Source organism: Hippocampus comes, unplaced genomic scaffold, assembly GCF_001891065.2.
Source record: "Hippocampus comes isolate QL1 unplaced genomic scaffold, H_comes_QL1_v1.1 scaffold10, whole genome shotgun sequence".
Taxonomy (NCBI): domain Eukaryota; kingdom Metazoa; phylum Chordata; class Actinopteri; order Syngnathiformes; family Syngnathidae; genus Hippocampus; species Hippocampus comes.
This window is the reverse complement of record NW_017805001.1, coordinates 97,868-116,377: the sequence shown is the minus strand read 5'-3', so window position 1 is coordinate 116,377 and position 18,510 is coordinate 97,868. Positions and strand designations below refer to the sequence as shown.

General features: G+C 43.9%; 3 protein-coding genes across 3 annotated transcripts; 2 read left to right on the top strand and 1 right to left on the bottom strand.

Moving 5' to 3' along the window:
* Nucleotides 1-7: 7 nt before the first annotated feature.
* LOC109506825 (melanoregulin-like) lies at nucleotides 8-2,184 on the top strand. The gene is made up of 3 exons (XM_019855819.1): nucleotides 8-151; nucleotides 1,211-1,374; nucleotides 1,724-2,184. The coding sequence occupies exons 1-3, from the start codon at nucleotides 13-15 to the stop codon at nucleotides 1,916-1,918; spliced, it is 498 nt and encodes a 165-aa protein (XP_019711378.1). The 5' UTR covers nucleotides 8-12; the 3' UTR covers nucleotides 1,919-2,184.
* Nucleotides 2,185-3,853: 1,669 nt separating this feature from the next.
* On the top strand, nucleotides 3,854-5,420 carry tcap (titin-cap (telethonin)). The gene is made up of 2 exons (XM_019855804.1): nucleotides 3,854-4,074; nucleotides 4,511-5,420. The coding sequence occupies exons 1-2, from the start codon at nucleotides 3,926-3,928 to the stop codon at nucleotides 4,899-4,901; spliced, it is 540 nt and encodes a 179-aa protein (XP_019711363.1). The 5' UTR covers nucleotides 3,854-3,925; the 3' UTR covers nucleotides 4,902-5,420.
* An 11,320-nt stretch (nucleotides 5,421-16,740) lies between these two features.
* Nucleotides 16,741-18,198, bottom strand: LOC109531550 (reprimo-like protein). Its single transcript, XM_019895894.1, has 2 exons — nucleotides 17,413-18,198; nucleotides 16,741-17,370 (listed from the first exon to the last, which is right to left on the bottom strand). Exon 1 carries the CDS (start codon nucleotides 17,825-17,827, stop codon nucleotides 17,456-17,458), a length of 372 nt encoding a protein of 123 aa, XP_019751453.1. The 5' UTR covers nucleotides 17,828-18,198; the 3' UTR covers nucleotides 16,741-17,370; nucleotides 17,413-17,455.
* Nucleotides 18,199-18,510: the final 312 nt, after the last annotated feature.

The window sequence follows — 18,510 nt, the reverse complement described above, 5'->3', positions numbered from 1 at the left end:
AAAAAAAAAAAAATGAAAGTGAGGCAGGATGAAGGAGCTGTGCGGTCTTGTCCTTTAAAGGGCTACCGCCGCCTGAGCGTGGACATCGAGGCCATGCGAGACACACGTAGGGAAGTCCGGGACAAGTGGAGGACCATCTTGGAGAACCTTGGTGAGTCCCATCTTTTCTCTTCAGAACCGCATGTTCACTAGTTTTGTGTAAAGTGCAGTGGTGCTTTGAAGTACAAGTGACCCAACGCGAGAGGATACAAGCCAATACGCCAACAGGCAATCACAAACTTGAGATACTAACTGGACATTTTAAATACACAAAAGTATAAAACTTGTGTCTTGAAACAACTCCATAGATTTGAACACAGTGGATGGGTGGTGAGTTTGGGAGTTGGGCCTTCAGTAGGGACAGAAGTAACTTAATCCACTTTACATCATCGCAATAAAAATGTACAAAAATGCGATATCACACTGCATGGCATTGAAGAAGAGGCAGAGGCATTTCGCGTATCAAGAAACACTGTTACCTTTATTTTTACATATTTAACACCTCCAAACGTCTCTACACTACAATATAGATAGCAGTTCAACCAACAATATTTTTCAGTGTAAAAACTTGAAACGAGCCAGACAGCCACATTGTTGGTTGACCTAATCTCATAAATTTCACATTTTCTTGAAAAGTGTGCCTTGAAAATGAATCTCAAATCATGTACAACATCATCCTCCCTTGGAAATCAATATTTGGTACGCATTTTAAGTTCAACCAGTCTGAGGAATAAGCATAGCTGAACGAATCAGAGGATGGAAAATGGCAACATCAGTCTGAGGATTTCTGAGAGTCCAGAGTGGGTAATCGAAAATCTGAAACCGTTTAAAAAAAGAAACTGTTTCAATGGTGTGTATGTATGTATGAGTGTGTGTGTGTGTGTGTGTGTGTGTGTGTGTGTAGGGGGGGTATTTTATTATCTTTGTTTGATGTTTATTTTGACACTAAGCTTGAAATGTGACTGTCAATGATATAGCTTGAAGCCTCTTTTTTTTTTTTTTGAAGAATCTGTCAAGCTACTTGTCAAGTAAATTGAGTAGGGCTCACTGCCATCATACAGCGCTTTTTATCTCAAGTCAGCCGCACTCGTATCTCATGGCACAGCTGTATTTGCACTTGTACTCCCATTGCATTCCAAAACCGAAGTTTACCATGGACGTCGTCTTCCAGGCTTCATGGCCGAGGCCGACTCGCTGCTGACCGTGTCGGCCGGCGCCTCGCTGGACCGCATGCGCAATGCCGCGGCAGCGCGCTCTCTCCTACAGACGCTCCACACCGAGACATCGCTCTTTAGCAGCAGGGAGCTGCCGCCGGAGAGATACCTCTTCATTCTGGTGAGAAGGCTGAAAAGTGTCCCATCACATACACTTTCGAATTGCTCTGCACTGTGGTGTTGTCAAAATAACCTACCGCGACCGGCAATTCATCATGGTTTTCTCCCTTCAAAATAGTCTGAGCTAGTTATTTCAGAGCCGCGTTAACCGCGCTGTGTTAAACGCATCATCAGTGTAGACCCTCCAGCAAATTAAAGTTATTCTGCAATAAAGAGTGGGCCACAACACTTAAATTTCATGTAGGATAAATGTCACACAGTCCATCCTATCAGGGTCCTCTTTTGCCCCCCCGCAACTATATTTCGACAATACACTTCACCGCTCCCAACTTTTTGACCTTCCCGGCCAGGATCGCTTGCTGTACCTGGACATCGCCGAGGACTTTGTGGCCAAGGCCAGGCGCTTCTTCCCGCCCCGGGACAACTCGGACGATGAGGACGAGCCTTCCGGCGCCATCAACCTTCCGCTGCTGCTGGCCCGCGTGGAGGCCATGAACGGCGGCCTTAACGATGACGACAGTGGGGGGAGTCTGGAGAAGCCCTGAAGGGTTGTAGTACCTCCAGACACCCGGCAGGGGGCGGCATACTTCAAGGTTAAATATTCGCTGTAAGGTTGATAATCATCAGGGCGTCCTATGAGCATCACATGACTAGACAACCAGTTGCCTATCCAAACAGCTGACTCGCTCAAGTATGTTTGGAGAATAGAAACAAGTCAACTGTTTGCACGCTGCTCTCTGTCTTTGGCCTGTTCACAATGATAACAAATAAAAGTTGCAAGCCTTTCGGAGTCCATCCTGAGTCCGCGTCACATGCTGTCAGCGGGTTATTTGGAGTTCAGCGGAGTGATTTAAAGGAAATGCTTTTGGCGTCGACACATGCTTGTGCACGTGGGCCCAGTTGGCGGGGACACGCCGCTCCGCCAGGCATGCCGCAAATCCCGGGGCCCGGCGTGGGGCGCCATCCGGTGTCTGGTGGTCCTGCCGGGGAGCCGGGCATGTTTTGGTGCTCAGCTGTTGCTACTGCTTGTTGTTGTTGTGGTTGTTAAGTTACAGGTCAAGAGCTCAAGGTCATGTTTGCGCAATACAAGAGAGATGATTATGACTTGGGTATGGGGGGAGGAAAATCAGCTTTGATAGCCTAATGTGAAAAGTGCTGTTGTTACTGACTAGTGCTGTTTTGTTTTTGACGTCATTATTCGGAAAAAAGAACGGCACGGTGATCACTTTGAGTCACTAGTGGCTTCGGTTTAACAGGATTAACAGCTGATTCTACCATCATAGCCATGCTGTGTGTGCGCGCGTTTGTCTGTGTATGTGTTACAAGCTGTCATTACCCAATGCAGACGAGTGAGTCACTTGCGTAACATCACACCAGCAGACGACTTTCCAAAGGCGAGCGCTTCCCGGGCGGCGTAACCCGAGTGCGCAGCGTGGCGCTCTTGTCACTGAGGTGACGAATCCGTGGATGCGGCGACCGTGAGGCAGCGGGCCGTAACGAGGAGGCTTGATGGCGTCACGCGGCGCTGCATCAGCGCAAAAGAAAGAAGTTGGCTAACAATTTAATGCAAAATAAAATTGTATTCAATTCATTAGTGGAATAATCGTTTCTAAAAATATTTTGTCGTTGCTTGCCTCGGGCCCCGACTGGATGTTACCATCTGCCCTGATTTGAACTTTTATCCCTCAAGTCCACCAACATTTTCCAATAATCTTACAATCTCATTTATGGCGACCAGCTTCAGCTTTTTAGCCCATCCAAAACCAATCTACATCTCGCTCTGCTGGGTCAATGAATTAACCCAAGTTACGAGTTGGCTACGAAAACAAACTAACATCTTTTAATTTAGCGCGTAAGTCATGAGTCTTTCGGATCAAGTCCAAGTGCGGCACGGGCACCCGCAGCGGCTCCTCTCCCTCCCGAGGAAAGACATTTCATCTGTGCTGTATGTTGCACATGTAGCACATTTAACACTAAAATTGACTTGAACTTGAACTTGAAGTGGTCGAGAAGTTCTTAAGTGAGTGTCCAAATGGTGCCTTTGACCCGAACTCGGGAGTCAAGTTTTAAAGGCTCAAAGGCTTAAAAGGTGCTGTAGCGTTTGAAAAGAAGCTATGCCAGTCATCGACTGTTTCCACATAAGCCATGGCTCACTCACTGTGCATCAAGACCAAATCCAGATCAACATTCCTCTTTGTCCAAGCCTTTTGTGTTTGTGTGTGGTTACACAATCCATATCCAGCGTGTACGGCACAGCTGATATGGAAAATGTCGGTCCAACGACCATTCGGGAGGGGATTTTTCCTGTCAATTAGTCTCTGCAGAGGAGTTTCGCGGCAGCTCCCAGAACACATCGGTGTCCGGTGTCGGCGCTAGGCCGATTGTCCGCTGACAACACATGTCCGAAATAGCAACAGTGCGTCCATAAAGGCGGTGGCGCGACTTCAGCCCCTGACACAGCAGGACGCCGAGAGACGCAGAGAAGTCCAGCTGGAGTATCGCCACGCTTGCTTTTAAAATCCATCACAGTTGATCTGAGACTCAGGAAGAAGATGCCGGTGTGTACCATCGTGGAGAAATGTAACGGCTTGGTGGCGGGAGCTGAGCTGGCATGCAGCGTCCGGGAAGAGAATAAGGCGCAGAGGGAGAGCTACTGGGCTGACTGGAAGAGCATCAGCCTCAAGACTCAACCTGAAGAACGGTGAGGAATGGCTTTGAATGCTTCTTCCTTTTCCAAAAAAATTCAGGAAAAGTTTTATGGGATGGATGGATGAATGTATTTTCAAAAATTCCCCAGAATTTTGCGTACGGGTTTTGTAGGAGTCCTGACATCGTAGACGGATGACTGATGCTAAACTGTGAAAGGTTTCTGCCTACGTTTCAGTTTGAGGATTCACAAACAGACCTGTCGGTCATACGAGGACGTGCAAAAAAATTGTCAAGAACCAAAAATAAACAGTTCTTTGTAAAATCTCAGTGTGCGACTTGTCTTGAAATGTGCACCAGTGTGAGATGATAGTTTTCCAAGGGTTTTTTTCCAAATCTTTCTAATTTCTTCAGATGTACCTGTCGCCTTATTTTGATCGTTATTTTTAAGCATTCGGCATGTAAGGTTCATATTTGCTTGATGCCCGCAGGAAGACGATGAACATGAACGACGACTCTCGCAAGGAGACCCTCAGCCGGCAGTGGAAGTCCTCCCCCTTAACCCAGTTTTGCCCGTCCGGCGTCCTCCGCGTGGGCACCGTGGAGCGCGGCGTGAGGGAGCACCAGCTGCTGCCCAAGCGACACACCCTGCCATTGCCCATCTTCACACCCGCCGAGCTCGGCGTCCGGCTGGGCCGCGGCGCCCCGCATACCCCCGAGGACTTGCGGTCCTTCCCCTTGGCAGACGGCGCCTGCCCGACCAAGAGGAGCGTGACCGAGATCACGCGGGACCTGCCGCCCGTCAAGCCCACACTCATGGAGTTCTCCAAGGCGCCCAAAGCCTTTGGGCGCTCCATGTCCCAGGAGGCCCAGAGAGGGTGAAGCAAATATGGACGACGGGGTGGATGATGAACGTGCATGCACTTGCGGCATCCTAAACTGACTGTTTGTTTCTGATTTGTAGCACTGGCTATTGAGGCCAGTACAGCAAACAAAGACTTGATAGTGCTTTAACTGGGATAGAGGGATGTAATCATAAGTATGGACTGCACTTTACTAACCGGAAGGAAGCGTCAAATCAAACACTAATTTTACACTGAAAACATTTCAAGGCACATCTCACACACAGACACATCCAAAAAAATTTCAGTCCAATTAGACACAGCTTAATTCTGACTGGGACGGAAAAGCTTTGGAAGGGAAAAATCAAGTGTGAGAAGGACGCAAGAGCAAGTGGTTCTGGAAACACTTGTGCATGACATAGTGTACATAGGAACGTTATTTGTGTGTCTTCTGTGTTTGTCCTTTCACTCGGTGGATGCTCTTTATAGATGAGCTGAGAGTAAAAATGTACATGTTTGAATTTGTGTTTTTCATAATAAAATCTGAGCTGCTATTCACTCTTGTCTTGCAGCGTCGTGAATATGTATTTTTTCATAAATACAAGTAGACCACAATTCTCAAACTGACCTTCTTTCTCCTATATGGATGCACAGCGATACTGAAGCAGATACGTTTAAAATGAACCCTCAAAGCTCTTGTGTGTTATTAATTGACAAAGACAAAAAAGACATTTGTGAAAAATAATTGAATAATGGTTACATAAAAATAAAGTTCTATAGTATGATATGATCGAAAACTAGATGACGTATGCGTAACCGGAAGATCATCGCGGGGGAGGCGGAAGAACACCTTGACCTAACAACGACCCGTTGGGGCGTAGTGATCCATTGTACTCTACACTCGTTCAGGAACGAGAGCACACAGCTTTGACTTCACGTAAGTGTAAATTGTGTCAGTAATTAAGACTTTCAAAATAACCCTAAATTTAGTAAAGTAGCAAGTGAGTTTGTCATTTCTGAGTTTGGGGTGTGGGAGCCATTTCTGTTAAGATAGCTCACGGTTAAAAAAAATAATATAAAACAATCCATTCCACACTTCTGAAACATTTCAAACTATTCAAAATTGCAGAGATTCGCAATATTCAAAATCTTCAAAACCACTGTCCACATTCCACAAATGCCCACTTTTTCCTAAATTCTACATTTTCAACCTCAAAAAATCCCATTCAGGTGAATGACACCAAAAAAAAAAAAAAGCCCACTGCCTCCATTTCAAATTTACCTCATTCAGAACATCTTGAGCGCTATTTTATCGAAATTCCCAAATGAAGAAAATTTCTACAGCGTTAACCGCTCCTTCCACATTTCTCCATCGATTCAAACCATTCCACTTCCACATTTCAACATCCCAGTAAACCCCACAGCATATCATTTCAATTCAACTTCAACTTTTAAGCAATCACAGATTGTGCCGATTACATTTTGTAGTTATACAAATGGCCTCTTCTAACTTGAAGTGCTATTTTTAATTTGAACCGCAAACAGAAAGGGCCAAAAGAATAAATAGAGCCGAGTGTGCTCAACTGAGCCAAGTGAGTTTTGTCAGTTCGAGCTGAATGGACCCATTTAAAGTTATTTTAAGAGGCGGCCATGCAAATAGAACTGAAACAAATATGGTGCCTTTTTTTTTTTTAGTTGGCGACATACAGTATTGCAGCGTGAACGTGTCCTACCTCCACCCACGGCTCAATATTTCTGAACAATGGGTGTTAACGAATTAATGAGAGAGCTTCTTCCATTGCCTGGCTGCTGCTCTTCCTCCGCTCTGTGGTATTAATAGCCGGGTAAACTAAACACTGGCATGCTATCGCCGTGTTCTAACCCCTTGGAGCTCTTAATCCTGCTGCGTTATCAGGGGTCTCAATGTGCTCCCCTCTCTTGAAATGAGCCCCAGCACACACACAGACAATGCGGCGGCACGGCTAACCACGGACCCAGTGGATGCGAGGCCACATGGAGAGGACATGTGTCATTTCATCAGTTGATTTTGATACTTGCACTTATTAGTCATCATGTGACCGACTGGCGACCAGTTCCGGGTGTCATCTGCCTTTCGCTTGAATTTCGACCTTGTTCAGGATAAATTGTGTTGAAATTAGATGGATGGATTGATAATCAGTAATCAGTAAAACTCATGGGTAATTTTTACCCCTTCCAAATCGTGACCCATCATGACGGGTCAAATTCTCAACCCAGTTCATTGGGTATAAATAACATAGCACTGGCTTGGTCCCTGAGCTGTTTCACTCAATTTGGGTTACTTTTGTCTTGTCCATTTTAAGAATGTGAGGTACATCCTGAGCAGCCAATCGCGAGGCACATATAGACAAACACTGACAATCCTGCAAAAAGCCAATGTAGAGTTTTCAATGAACATAACATTCAGTTGTTTTTTGTTTGTTTTTTTGCAGTATGGGAGGAAGCCTTGGACAACACCTGAGCAGGCAAAAGGATACAAACATGCAAACACCACAAGTTTCCAACCACCAATGTCCGAGATGAGAGGCAGGTTCTCGAACCACTCACCACATGAGCTTTACTTTTAATTTATATTTAAATTGACAATTATTTTAATATTGAATATAACATTACTTAGAATTCACAATAAATTAACCAGCAATATAATGCTCCTATTTCCAATTTTAATCACATCAACTGTTTAAAGAGATAAATGTATCTATTTATAATTTATTAATCATTTATTTAATACAAATTAACCATCTTCAATTTATATGAAATTGTTTTTTTATTTTTTTATTTCACAAAACGCTAAATTAACCAATTATTTCCTTTTAAACATGTTAAATTGATTTTTATTTTATTTAAAAAATATAATAAAATAATAAAATACTTCAACAGCTCAATTTTTTTACAACACTATGAACCACGCCATTTTCGCGAAACCATACAAAATTGATGCAACAAAATGTATAGGTCTTGAAAATTAGTGGCCTCTGGGCCATACATTGTCCATACCTGGTCTATAATGGCCACAACCTTAGGCACACCTGCACAATATTTGGACAGATATGTTTGTGATTGTAGTTGTTCTCTAAAACGGATGACATGATGCTGACAGCTGTCCCTAATATTTTGACTCTGGGTCGAAACAGCGGCAGCAGAATAGCACTGTACGTCTTTACCTTACTACCCTCTACTGGTCAATTTGGGGTAATGCACAGTGGAATTTAAAATTCAGTCCTACTATGGCCGAATAATAGTACTGTAATATTCGATTAATTTAGAACATACTACTATTGGTGATATAGTCTCTCTCTCTCTTCTCTCTCTCTCTCTCTCTCTCTCTCTCTCTCTCTCTCTCTCTCTCTCTCTCTCTCTCTCTCTCTCTCGCTCTCGCTCTCTCTCAATTGACATGCATGCATGCAGCCACATGAGCTCATTTGTTGTGTTTACACACTCGTTCAAAATGATTTTCTGCCTCAATCAACTGAGTCGTCCAGGCTACAGGTCACATGAATGGTGGAAAAAGTTTGCTCATCATTGAGAACACTCTTGGTCCCATTGTAGTAATCAATTAGAATGTCCAAAATCAATCGGTGTGTACTCATGTGAATTTTCCTTGTGAATTCAGTGGTATTAAAAAAAAAGTCTTATAGTTACAGTTAAATCACTAATGGCCTTCTCGTGTGATATAACATTTGATCCTTCTACTATGGCGTCTGATGAGCCGCCGCCATTTACACACCTTCCTCATCGTCATGGTCTCCATGTCCTCAATCAGGTCTCTTGTTAATGCAGCCGCCGTTGTTATCGACATTGTCAAAAGGCGCCGGTGACATCACCGGTCATCGAGGCTGTTAATTGGCCGCCTGCTGCGTGCGTGAGTTTAACCTCCTGATGCCACAGGATTTTTTTTTCCTTTCCGTCAGGAGGTGGATGTAGTGCTGCCATCTTTTTAAAAAAAAAATTTCCCCCCAATTCTATCGTCACATGTCACGTACTGTGTGTGTGTGTGTGTGCGCGTGTGCGTGTGCGTGTGCGTGTGTGTGTGACTTTTGTAACTCTATGAATTATTTATAGTGTGTGTATTTTTATGAGGCATTCTAGTGATTACCATGAGTGAATTGCTCGAGGAGCCATCACGTTAATGATATGATGTTTGACGGAGTATGCTGTTCACATTTTTTTTTTTTTTTTTTTTTCGCTCAATGTCTTTTGCCTGATGTATCTGATTGGGTTAGAGACCGAGGAAGGACGAGAACAAGGACAACAAAGGTCCGGGTTCGTATTAAACCGCAGCGATGTGTCATCATTGGGCCCACCTGCAAAGCGAACACCGACCCATTTCATGTGCTGATAGTATCCGTTGGCTTACCATAAAAAAATCTTCTGCTTTTTGTCTGCGTTTTTTTTTTTTTTTTTTTTTGTCATCTTCTCGAAAGCGAAAGGGTGGGCAGTTTTTTTTTTTTTTTTTCTTCCCTTGTGCTTGATTTCCCACTCCCACATACACATACATTCTCCCCCGTAAACACCTGCTTGGACACATGGTCTTGAAAATAGAAGAGCAGCTGCACAAGATGAGCCGCTGTGTTTTTTTCTCTCTCTCTCGCTCTCGCTCTCTCTCAATTGACATGCATGCATGCAGCCACATGAGCTCATTTGTTGTGTTTACACACTCGTTCAAAATGATTTTCTGCCTCAATCAACTGAGTCGTCCAGGCTACAGGTCACATGAATGGTGGAAAAAGTTTGCTCATCATTGAGAACACTCTTGGTCCCATTGTAGTAATCAATTAGAATGTCCAAAATCAATCGGTGTGTACTCATGTGAATTTTCCTTGTGAATTCAGTGGTATTAAAAAAAAAGTCTTATAGTTACAGTTAAATCACTAATGGCCTTCTCGTGTGATATAACATTTGATCCTTCTACTATGGCGTCTGATGAGCCGCCGCCATTTACACACCTTCCTCATCGTCATGGTCTCCATGTCCTCAATCAGGTCTCTTGTTAATGCAGCCGCCGTTGTTATCGACATTGTCAAAAGGCGCCGGTGACATCACCGGTCATCGAGGCTGTTAATTGGCCGCCTGCTGCGTGCGTGAGTTTAACCTCCTGATGCCACAGGATTTTTTTTTCCTTTCCGTCAGGAGGTGGATGTAGTGCTGCCATCTTTTTAAAAAAAAAATTTCCCCCCAATTCTATCGTCACATGTCACGTACTGTGTGTGTGTGTGTGTGCGCGTGTGCGTGTGCGTGTGCGTGTGTGTGTGACTTTTGTAACTCTATGAATTATTTATAGTGTGTGTATTTTTATGAGGCATTCTAGTGATTACCATGAGTGAATTGCTCGAGGAGCCATCACGTTAATGATATGATGTTTGACGGAGTATGCTGTTCACATTTTTTTTTTTTTTTTTTTACTGGATAATCTATAATTGTACTGTTCCTTTGTATTCTGCATGGTGGCCGTTATCATGAAGAACTGGCAGTGGCGTCCAAAGCACTGTGGATGCCCAGGGCAATCACATGAGTATGACACCCCCCCAAAAATTTTATTTGTGTGTCCTATTACAGTACAGTATTTCCGCTTTCATTTTTTTTTCCGATGAGAAAACTTTTTAGATAAACCACAGTCACCTTTCCACCAAACATAGACTTTTTACTGTGAACTGACAAAACTATTTCCTCTAAATGTCTCAAACACCCTCCTGCAGCTTTCCTTCAAAAAAAAAAAAACAAAAAAAAAACTCTCCAACACATTTCTTACCATTGTCACAAGAACTCTATAATGACGAAAACATTTGCAGGTAATGTGACGGGCAAGCCAGAATGTGATATGAGGAGGGTCTTTTTTTTTTTCCAATTTATGTGCAGTGACAGTCAGCCGTCGCCTCCTTGACATGACCACTGGGACTAATGGGGTGGTTTGTGGGGTGGGTGCGGCATCGCGAAAAGTCAACGTGGGCGCTGATGCCGAGGAAGCGATGGGCCTATAATGAGGCTGTATGCCTGGAGGCTCTGTGGCGCCGAATAAAGTCTCGCTACCTATACTGGAGAGATGGATCCACTTTGCAGGAAGGGAGGGCACTGGGGAAAGGGGGGCGGGGGGTGTTGTTATCGTCTTGTCACAAAGCCCAATTCTGCGAAAGTCAGGACACCGTGTAAAACTCAGACAGCAATGATTTGCTATCACTCCTCAGCGGAAGCCAAGACAAGAAGTTCTCAATTCCGCAGGCAGGCCAAATGTTTTCTTCTTGGGGCGACGTTACAAGCTGCAAGACACTTCAAATGTTGCAATGAGATGATGCGAAGATCTAAAGGGTCTTAACTTGCTTTAGATGGGCTAAGCTAGTTTAATAAGGCGCTTAAAGTGACCTTAAGGTGGTCTAAAATTGTTTTGAGATTGTGTGGAGTTTGCATGTTCTCCCCCCGTGACTGCGTGGCTTTTCTCTGGGTGTTCCAGTTTGCATATTGTTTACAAACATTATAAAATGGTCTGATATTATCTTCCAAGATGGTGGCTTTTAATTGTAGCCCATCTGCTGGGGTGAAGAGGTGTGCGCAGATGACAAAAAACAAAAAAATAAAAACACAAAAGCCACCGTCTGCCACGTGCATATGCATCACACCTGCGCACCCACGCGACACTCACTCCCCCCACGCCAAATGAGTACGCGTACGCACATGCCAACCCCCCCCCCCCACACACACACACACACACGACTCTGAGACCCCAATGAGTCACTGGGATTTTTTAATTTTTATTTATTTATGAATTTTTTTTTACATGAATTCTATGAATTCACTTCAACAAGCAATCACAGCTTATTAGCTTTGACTTTAATTTTAACTTTAGCCACCATCAACTGTTGGCTGCTTGGTGTGTCACTATAGCAACCAGTGGACAGAACATCCCCTGAGGATTTAGTTGGAGTTTGGTTCGGAAAAAAAAAGAAAAGAAAAGCAGCCTAATTAGGACGAAAACTGAGATTTTGCATGTGTGTTGCTCTCCCTATTTATCTGGTATTTCTAACAGTCCTATATCTATTTCCAGACGTGGGTTAATTTTGCTTTGTGTATTTTAAATTGGCAATATTCCGTATTTCTGACTTGACCCTTAGCCCAAACCCATTTTTTAAACGGAAGCAAGAAAACAACTTTGCTTTTTTTGAGGGAGTGGATGCAAATGTCTATAGTACAGGTCACAACCTGGGTTGCCAACCTGTGCCGTCACCACTTGAATACTCGTTTTGTATCCATCCGGACACCTGACAGTTACCAAGCAATGGCTATAGGTGTTTCTGTAATATTTCATGTCAGTCACGTGTACTCGCTAATGATCATCACAACCGCTAAAGGTTTAGCGCTTAGAATTAACCATTGCTTATTCATACAGACGCGGGTGAGGGGGGCGGGGGTGGCCATTAGTGGAGTGTGCTGCACATCAAAACAAATATTAAGTTGGTTTGCAGCGACCACCGATCCCCACCTGCACGTGGCCGTCACGCCTTGTTACCTTGGCAACAGGGGCTACCACATGCATCCTGTATAGGAGGACAGATGATTTTTTTAAAGGGGTAACGCTGTCTTCATTGCGATGATGATGATGATGTGCGGTCACCACTGGGTCACATCTCACCCTCACAAATACACACACAAAAACATGAGGACTGTGGAAATACAGCCAGTGAGTCAATTCTAGTATCGCAATAAAGAGACCATATAAAAACAAGTTTTAAATACTGTAGCTTTAACCCTTGCAAGCTCTAAAGACATTTGAACCCATTAAAAACAGAATAACTTCTTTTTGGTGACGGTCTTAACTTTGCTTCTAGTGGCGCATTTTTCATTTCAAGTCAAAGGTTGTCTAAGCATTGCTTGCGGTGATGTAAATTTGTTAAAAGTGGTCTAAGATGGTGTGTGGTGGTCTGTCTTTTGTTCCTCCAGCCAATTAACACACTTCTGTTCATATCTCCACTTAAGACATAAAAGTCAGTGGATGTGAATTATCTTGTATTCCGCGGTAAAGTTATTTCATGGAGTTTAAGGTGGCCTATGATGAGTGAAAATTACTCAGTATGGTTATAACGGTAGTTGGCGGTGACCTTTGGATGACCTGAGGCGGTCTAAAATTTTTTAAGGATGGCCAATAGTGATGTGAAATGGCCTAAGGCGGTCGCACCCCCTTCATATCATATGTCTTTTGTGGTGAACAGTCCGCACTTAAATGTTCATAAAATCCTCAAAGAGAGGAGTCTCCATCTTCATACTTTGCCCTGAAACCATTTTCTAAATAGAATCCGATCCTTTTTGAATTTCTCAATAGGATTATGGAAGTAGGGCTGCGCTTTGTGTTTATCACTCCCACTACGGTGGCCTGAGGCAGTCAAAACATCGGCCAAACTGCCGAGGAAAGTGCACCGCGCTCTCCTTGGTCAGCTTGCGGAACGCAGAGGAGGTGCCGCGTATACTGTAAGGGGAGAATGCTGACCCCCGCCTGCTCACCACCCCCACTGCAGCACGTACTGACAGCACTGTGCTGCTCTTTTGGCCACACGGAGCACAAGCATCCTGTGCCAGAACAAGAAGAAAGGAACAGGACTGAATGTCCTTTTCCTCCCTGTCACGGTGGCGAATTGACCAAGCAATACGCTCTCATATACTTTGTTTTCATACTTCACAATGATATACAAGTGTTCCTGAGAAGCAGACTACACTTCTGACTACAAAGTAATCAATTGTAAATTATTACGACCCCCCCAAAAAATTCCTGAACAATATTTCATTTTCCAAGCTCCATAAATGATTTTAGGGCAATATGTGACTCAGTACAATGTACACAATATTTGATTCTATATCGTTGGACAATATTTTTTTTTCCTATCAAACAAGCAATAAATTAATCTGTATTATACTGTACAATGCCGGATATATTATACATCAATGTTTTGGTCGTGGAGGGTAGGCTTACGTTACAATAAAAGAGAGAGAGTGTGCTTACTTGTCCTGGGTAATGTCAGTATGTAAAAAAAGATATATGGCGGGCGTCGCAAACTTGCGGCCCAGGGGTCATTTGTGGCCTGCAGGATGATATTTTTCGGCCTCCTCCTTGACATCAGAATGTATATGCGACCCCCAGATTTTTGTTTTTAAATGACTTTTTCACGACCATAGCTCAGGTGTCGATTTGAATTCCATTAATCATTCCAGCTTAAAAAGCACTCATGCTTTGGAAAACTTTTGTGGTGTATCGTATTGAGAGAATTGGATGTCTGGAAACATGGGCCTAAATGGCAATTTCTCCATATTGTTGCTTTGAACAAGCGAATTAAAATTGAGCCGGATGCATGAAACCTGTGTGTGTGTGTGTGTGTGTGTGTGTGTGTTGGGGGTGTGTGTGTGTGTGTGTGTGTGTGTGTGTGTGTGTGTGTGTGTGTGTGTGTGTGTGTGTGTGTGTGTGTGTGTGTGTCATGAGATAGCTTTGGCGACGTCTGAATACAAAGTAATTGAGATGAAAAGGAAGGCTTCACCCGCAGATAGCGTTGAAGTGGCGAGCATTCTTCCCCGCCTCATCTTTTCAACGCTACACATCCCATTAGGAGGCGGCTGAATGGACCCGAGAAAGGCTACTCGGTCCTGGAGGGAACTGTACGCACGCCCGGAACGAACCCTTTTTGTATCCGGACCGCCTGTCAAAAAACACAGGAGGGAATTAAGAACAGTTTTCGGAGAGAAAAAAACCCAAAAACCCCACAAGTGTGCTTTTTAGTCATCCCGTTTGAATGCCAGTGCCCCTTTAACACTGTTATTCTTGACACCACTTCAGAGCCGCCGCGATGTTCATTATTAAACCTGCGCTAAAGGTCAGCGGTGAACCTTCTTGACAACCAAACGTACTGCAGAACACAGATTCTGTTTTGTTTTTTTTTGGTTGGGTTTTTTTTTTGTGCAAAACACTCCACGCCGTCTTCTTGCCCTAATCATAATTAAGAACAACACCGCGACCTTTGTGTCCCGCTCGTAGTCATCGGAACATAAAGAACTGTCTTCTCTCACACACTAATTAATGCACTTAAAATGTGTGTGGTGTGTGTGTGTGTGTGTGTGTGCGCGCGCGCGCGTGCGTGCGTGCGCATGCCTTCAGGATGGGCCTGTTCCCTTTAGCAAGCAAGTCCCTGTGCACAGACATTTTACATTGTCTTTTTATGGGACAATAAGGCCTTTGGCAGAAAAAAATAGTTTTTTTGGGCAAATTGGGATTTTCATGGTATGATTTTTGTGGCAAAATATTGTGATATTGTGGCAAAATATTATCGTCGTGATGCCATGCAGAGTTAGGTGGCAAAGTAACGCATTTTTGTGGTGAATATGTGTATTTTGTGGCATATTATGTTTTCATGACGCAATCTAGAATTTGGTGTCAAAATATTTTTTGGGGGGAGGAATGATCACGTTTTGAGGCAAACATGGCATTTTTGTGGCACCGCATTGTGCTTATATATAAATATATCAATAAATATAGGTTTAATAAGATCAGCATGCTGTGGCACAATATTACATTTGACCACGAATTTTTGTGGCACTGTGTAACAGTTTCATGCAAAATGTGCCATATTTGTAGCATGATATTGTATTTTTATGGCACGGTACTGCATTTCATGGCAAGATACGGCCTTGTACGGCATCAGTTTTTGTGTTGGGGACACAATACAACATTGTGTTTTGGTGGCATGATACATTTTTTTTGTGGCACAATATGACATTTTGTGGCAAAATATGTTTTCATGCATTATATGATTGTATGACTTGAAAAGGTATTTTTTTTCCTTGTAGGCTAGACGTTCTACAGTAGATTGTTTTCATGTCAACCCACAGAAGATGTTCATCATCATGTTGGATGTTGTTTGAGCGCTGCTGGAGCTGCTCTCAGCTGATGACATCTAATTATCAGCGCCGTTTTTATTTATTCATGCTTTCATGCTGTTTCTAGGGGACAGAGGTGCTTGTGAGCATTTGACGCTCGATTGCACGTCGGCGTGCCGTGCCTGAGCGCAAAGGCGTGTTTGCAAGGTGGCCACTCGGCTCATCGAGCGCGTGTTAAAATAATGATGAGGCCTTCGCCCCAAGAGGCTTTGGTGGCCAATGTAAATGTCCGTAAGTCCCCCTTGGCGTTAAGCTCGGCTCCGATGTCAATTCAAACTATGGTTATCGTCACACCTTCGGGTGGAATAATGGAGCTTCAAGTGGCCTGAGAGTAGGATCAGGCTAAGTGCTGGAAGTGATCACTGCTGGGGGATTTTTTTTTATTTTTATTTTTTTTTATAACGAAGGACTTTGTGGAATAAAGTTGATATTTTTAAAGAAGAAAAAAAATCCTTGAAATGTACAGGTATATTACTTTTCTGACAGATTTTTTTTATAACGAAGGACTTTGTGGAATAAAGTTAATATTTTTAAAGAAGAAAAAAATCCTTAAAATGTACAGGTATATTACTTTTCTGACAGCATACTCTAATTTTCTGTCACAAACTACTTTTTGCGACCAAATAGGGCATTTTCTTGAGAAACTTTTTTTTTGCGTTTTACATTTAGTTGGGAATTTAAAGCCTTTTCCTGTGCTTTGTTACTCTTTTCTAGCAGGGTTTTACTTTTTAATGTATGATTTTCAGATTATTGACAAATGATTGATTTGTGGCCAAAGATTTTTTTTTTTTTTTTGGCAGACAGCTGACAATCACTGACAAGCCACACCCAAAAATAAAGAAGGTATTTGTGTGGCAAACTACATGTTTTAGGTAACATTTCTTAGCCTTTTTGTGTCCGAATGATACACGTTTCATGACAAAAATCTGGCTTTCGTTGCAAAATGGAGTGTTTTTAATGAAGAATTTCCATATCCTTAATCACACGTTCATCTATCAGTCAACATTAATGTGCTCTTGTTATTTTTTTTGTTTGCAATCTCCATCGGTACATAAAAAAGACTTCATGCATCATATTGTTTCCAAAGTGCAAAAACAGACTTTTTATGCACCAAGCAGCGAGCATGCCAAACATATAAAGTACAGCAGCATCAATCCATAAAGCTGTCCAAAACGAGTGTGTGCATCAAAACGTGCAACATTTGTCCCGTGTTTCCTTTATTTGCGCAACTATGAGGTGGAAAAAAAAATGTTTTATCCGCACGCAGAAGACAGGAGACCGCAAAAACAATACACCATGCCTTCGTGTCAAAACATTCAGGAAAATACAACTACCCCAAAGTACAAACGCGACACGGACGTGAGGTAACGGCTTGTAAACATTTGTTGTCGCTTTTTTTGTTCAAGTTGGCAACGTTGAAACTCACTTGAACGCTCCGCGCGTCAACAGTTGGCTGCTTTTACGCACAAACTTTACGCACAAAGGCTACTCCTTTGGAGTCACTTGGAAGGAGACGTGACCGTTTTGCATATCTAATTTTCACTGATTGACAGACAGGAAAGGAGGTCTTAGGGTCGGGGGGGAGTTGGGTCGCAAACGTCGATTAAGTTCATGCAGATAAGACCTCGGCTCCGCTCCCTTGCTCCCCTTTTATGTGAGTCCGATCATTCCGGTCTCCACGTCCTTGGAGGGCCGGCGCTCCTTCACCAGGAAGTTGATCATGCTCTCGGACTTAATCATCAAGTTGCATCCCAGGAAGAAGACCCCGAAGAGCACCGTGAGCGACAGCACGCACAGCACGGCGATCTGCACCACGCGCATCACCAGCAGTTTGCGCTCCTCCTGCAGGAGAACAAGGGAGCCTCCGCCGGCTCCCACGCCGCCGCCGCCGCCCGCACCGCCGTCGCCGGTCACCGCCTGCTCGCTGCCGTTGCCCGAGTAGGCGGCCAGCGTCCCCGCCAGAGTCTGGCTGCCTTGGAGGAGCGCCCCGTGCGTGGCGTCGAGGAAGGAGGAGGCGTTCATGGCTCCAAGTTGGCGTGAAGGAAATGAGACGAGCAACTTGGCGTCATGGATTTGAAAGAAAGAAAGAAAGATGTGGAGTTGAGCGCGTTAATGATCACATGGAACGACTCAAGTCAGCTGAAATTTAAAAACTAAAAAATAAAAATAAATTGCTGGGGTTGTTGAGCGTCCACGTCTTGGTGGCTTCTTTTCGTGGGTCCTCTTAAAAGAGTGTGCAAGGTGTAATAAGAGACTGAGCGTGGGTCCCCCCCCCCCTTACTCACCCCCACCCATCTCTCCAGCGCTCCTTTTGTGACAAGGCTTTGGTGCGTTGAAAGTCATGATGAGCTCCCCACCAACTTGCAGTCCGTGTCTTGGGAGGGAGGGGTGGGGGGGGGTCATGTCAGTCAGTCGCCACTCTTTTTAAAAAAACATCTTATAATAAAACCGAGTCATATTTATTTATTTCAAATAATGTCAAAGTTTGAGAGTGCGCTGTGGAGCTGTGCCCCATAATAAACACACGTGCAATTTCAAAAGTGGCCGTAAGCATGGTCGTCGACCCGGGGGGGAGAGAGGAATGGGGAAACTTTCTGGGGCACCCCAAGCATTTTTTTGTGTGGGGGGGGGGCTTATGAACCCCCCCCCCGTCCCTCCCCCCAGATACATTCATTTTGGAAATGTGAACAAAGGTGGAAAGGGGA

Excerpts from the sequence above, each read along its gene's own strand:
- tcap (XM_019855804.1), top strand. The coding sequence starts at position 3,926 with ATGCCGGTGTGTACCATCGTGGAGAAATGTAACGGCTTGGTGGCGGGA. Across the intron at positions 4,075-4,510 it reads AAGACTCAACCTGAAGAACG|GAAGACGATGAACATGAACG; the intron begins GTGAGGAATGGC and ends TGATGCCCGCAG.
- LOC109531550 (XM_019895894.1), bottom strand. The coding sequence starts at position 17,827 with ATGAACGCCTCCTCCTTCCTCGACGCCACGCACGGGGCGCTCCTCCAA.
- LOC109506825 (XM_019855819.1), top strand. The coding sequence starts at position 13 with ATGAAAGTGAGGCAGGATGAAGGAGCTGTGCGGTCTTGTCCTTTAAAG. Across the intron at positions 152-1,210 it reads GACCATCTTGGAGAACCTTG|GCTTCATGGCCGAGGCCGAC; the intron begins GTGAGTCCCATC and ends GTCGTCTTCCAG. Across the intron at positions 1,375-1,723 it reads AGAGATACCTCTTCATTCTG|GATCGCTTGCTGTACCTGGA; the intron begins GTGAGAAGGCTG and ends CTTCCCGGCCAG.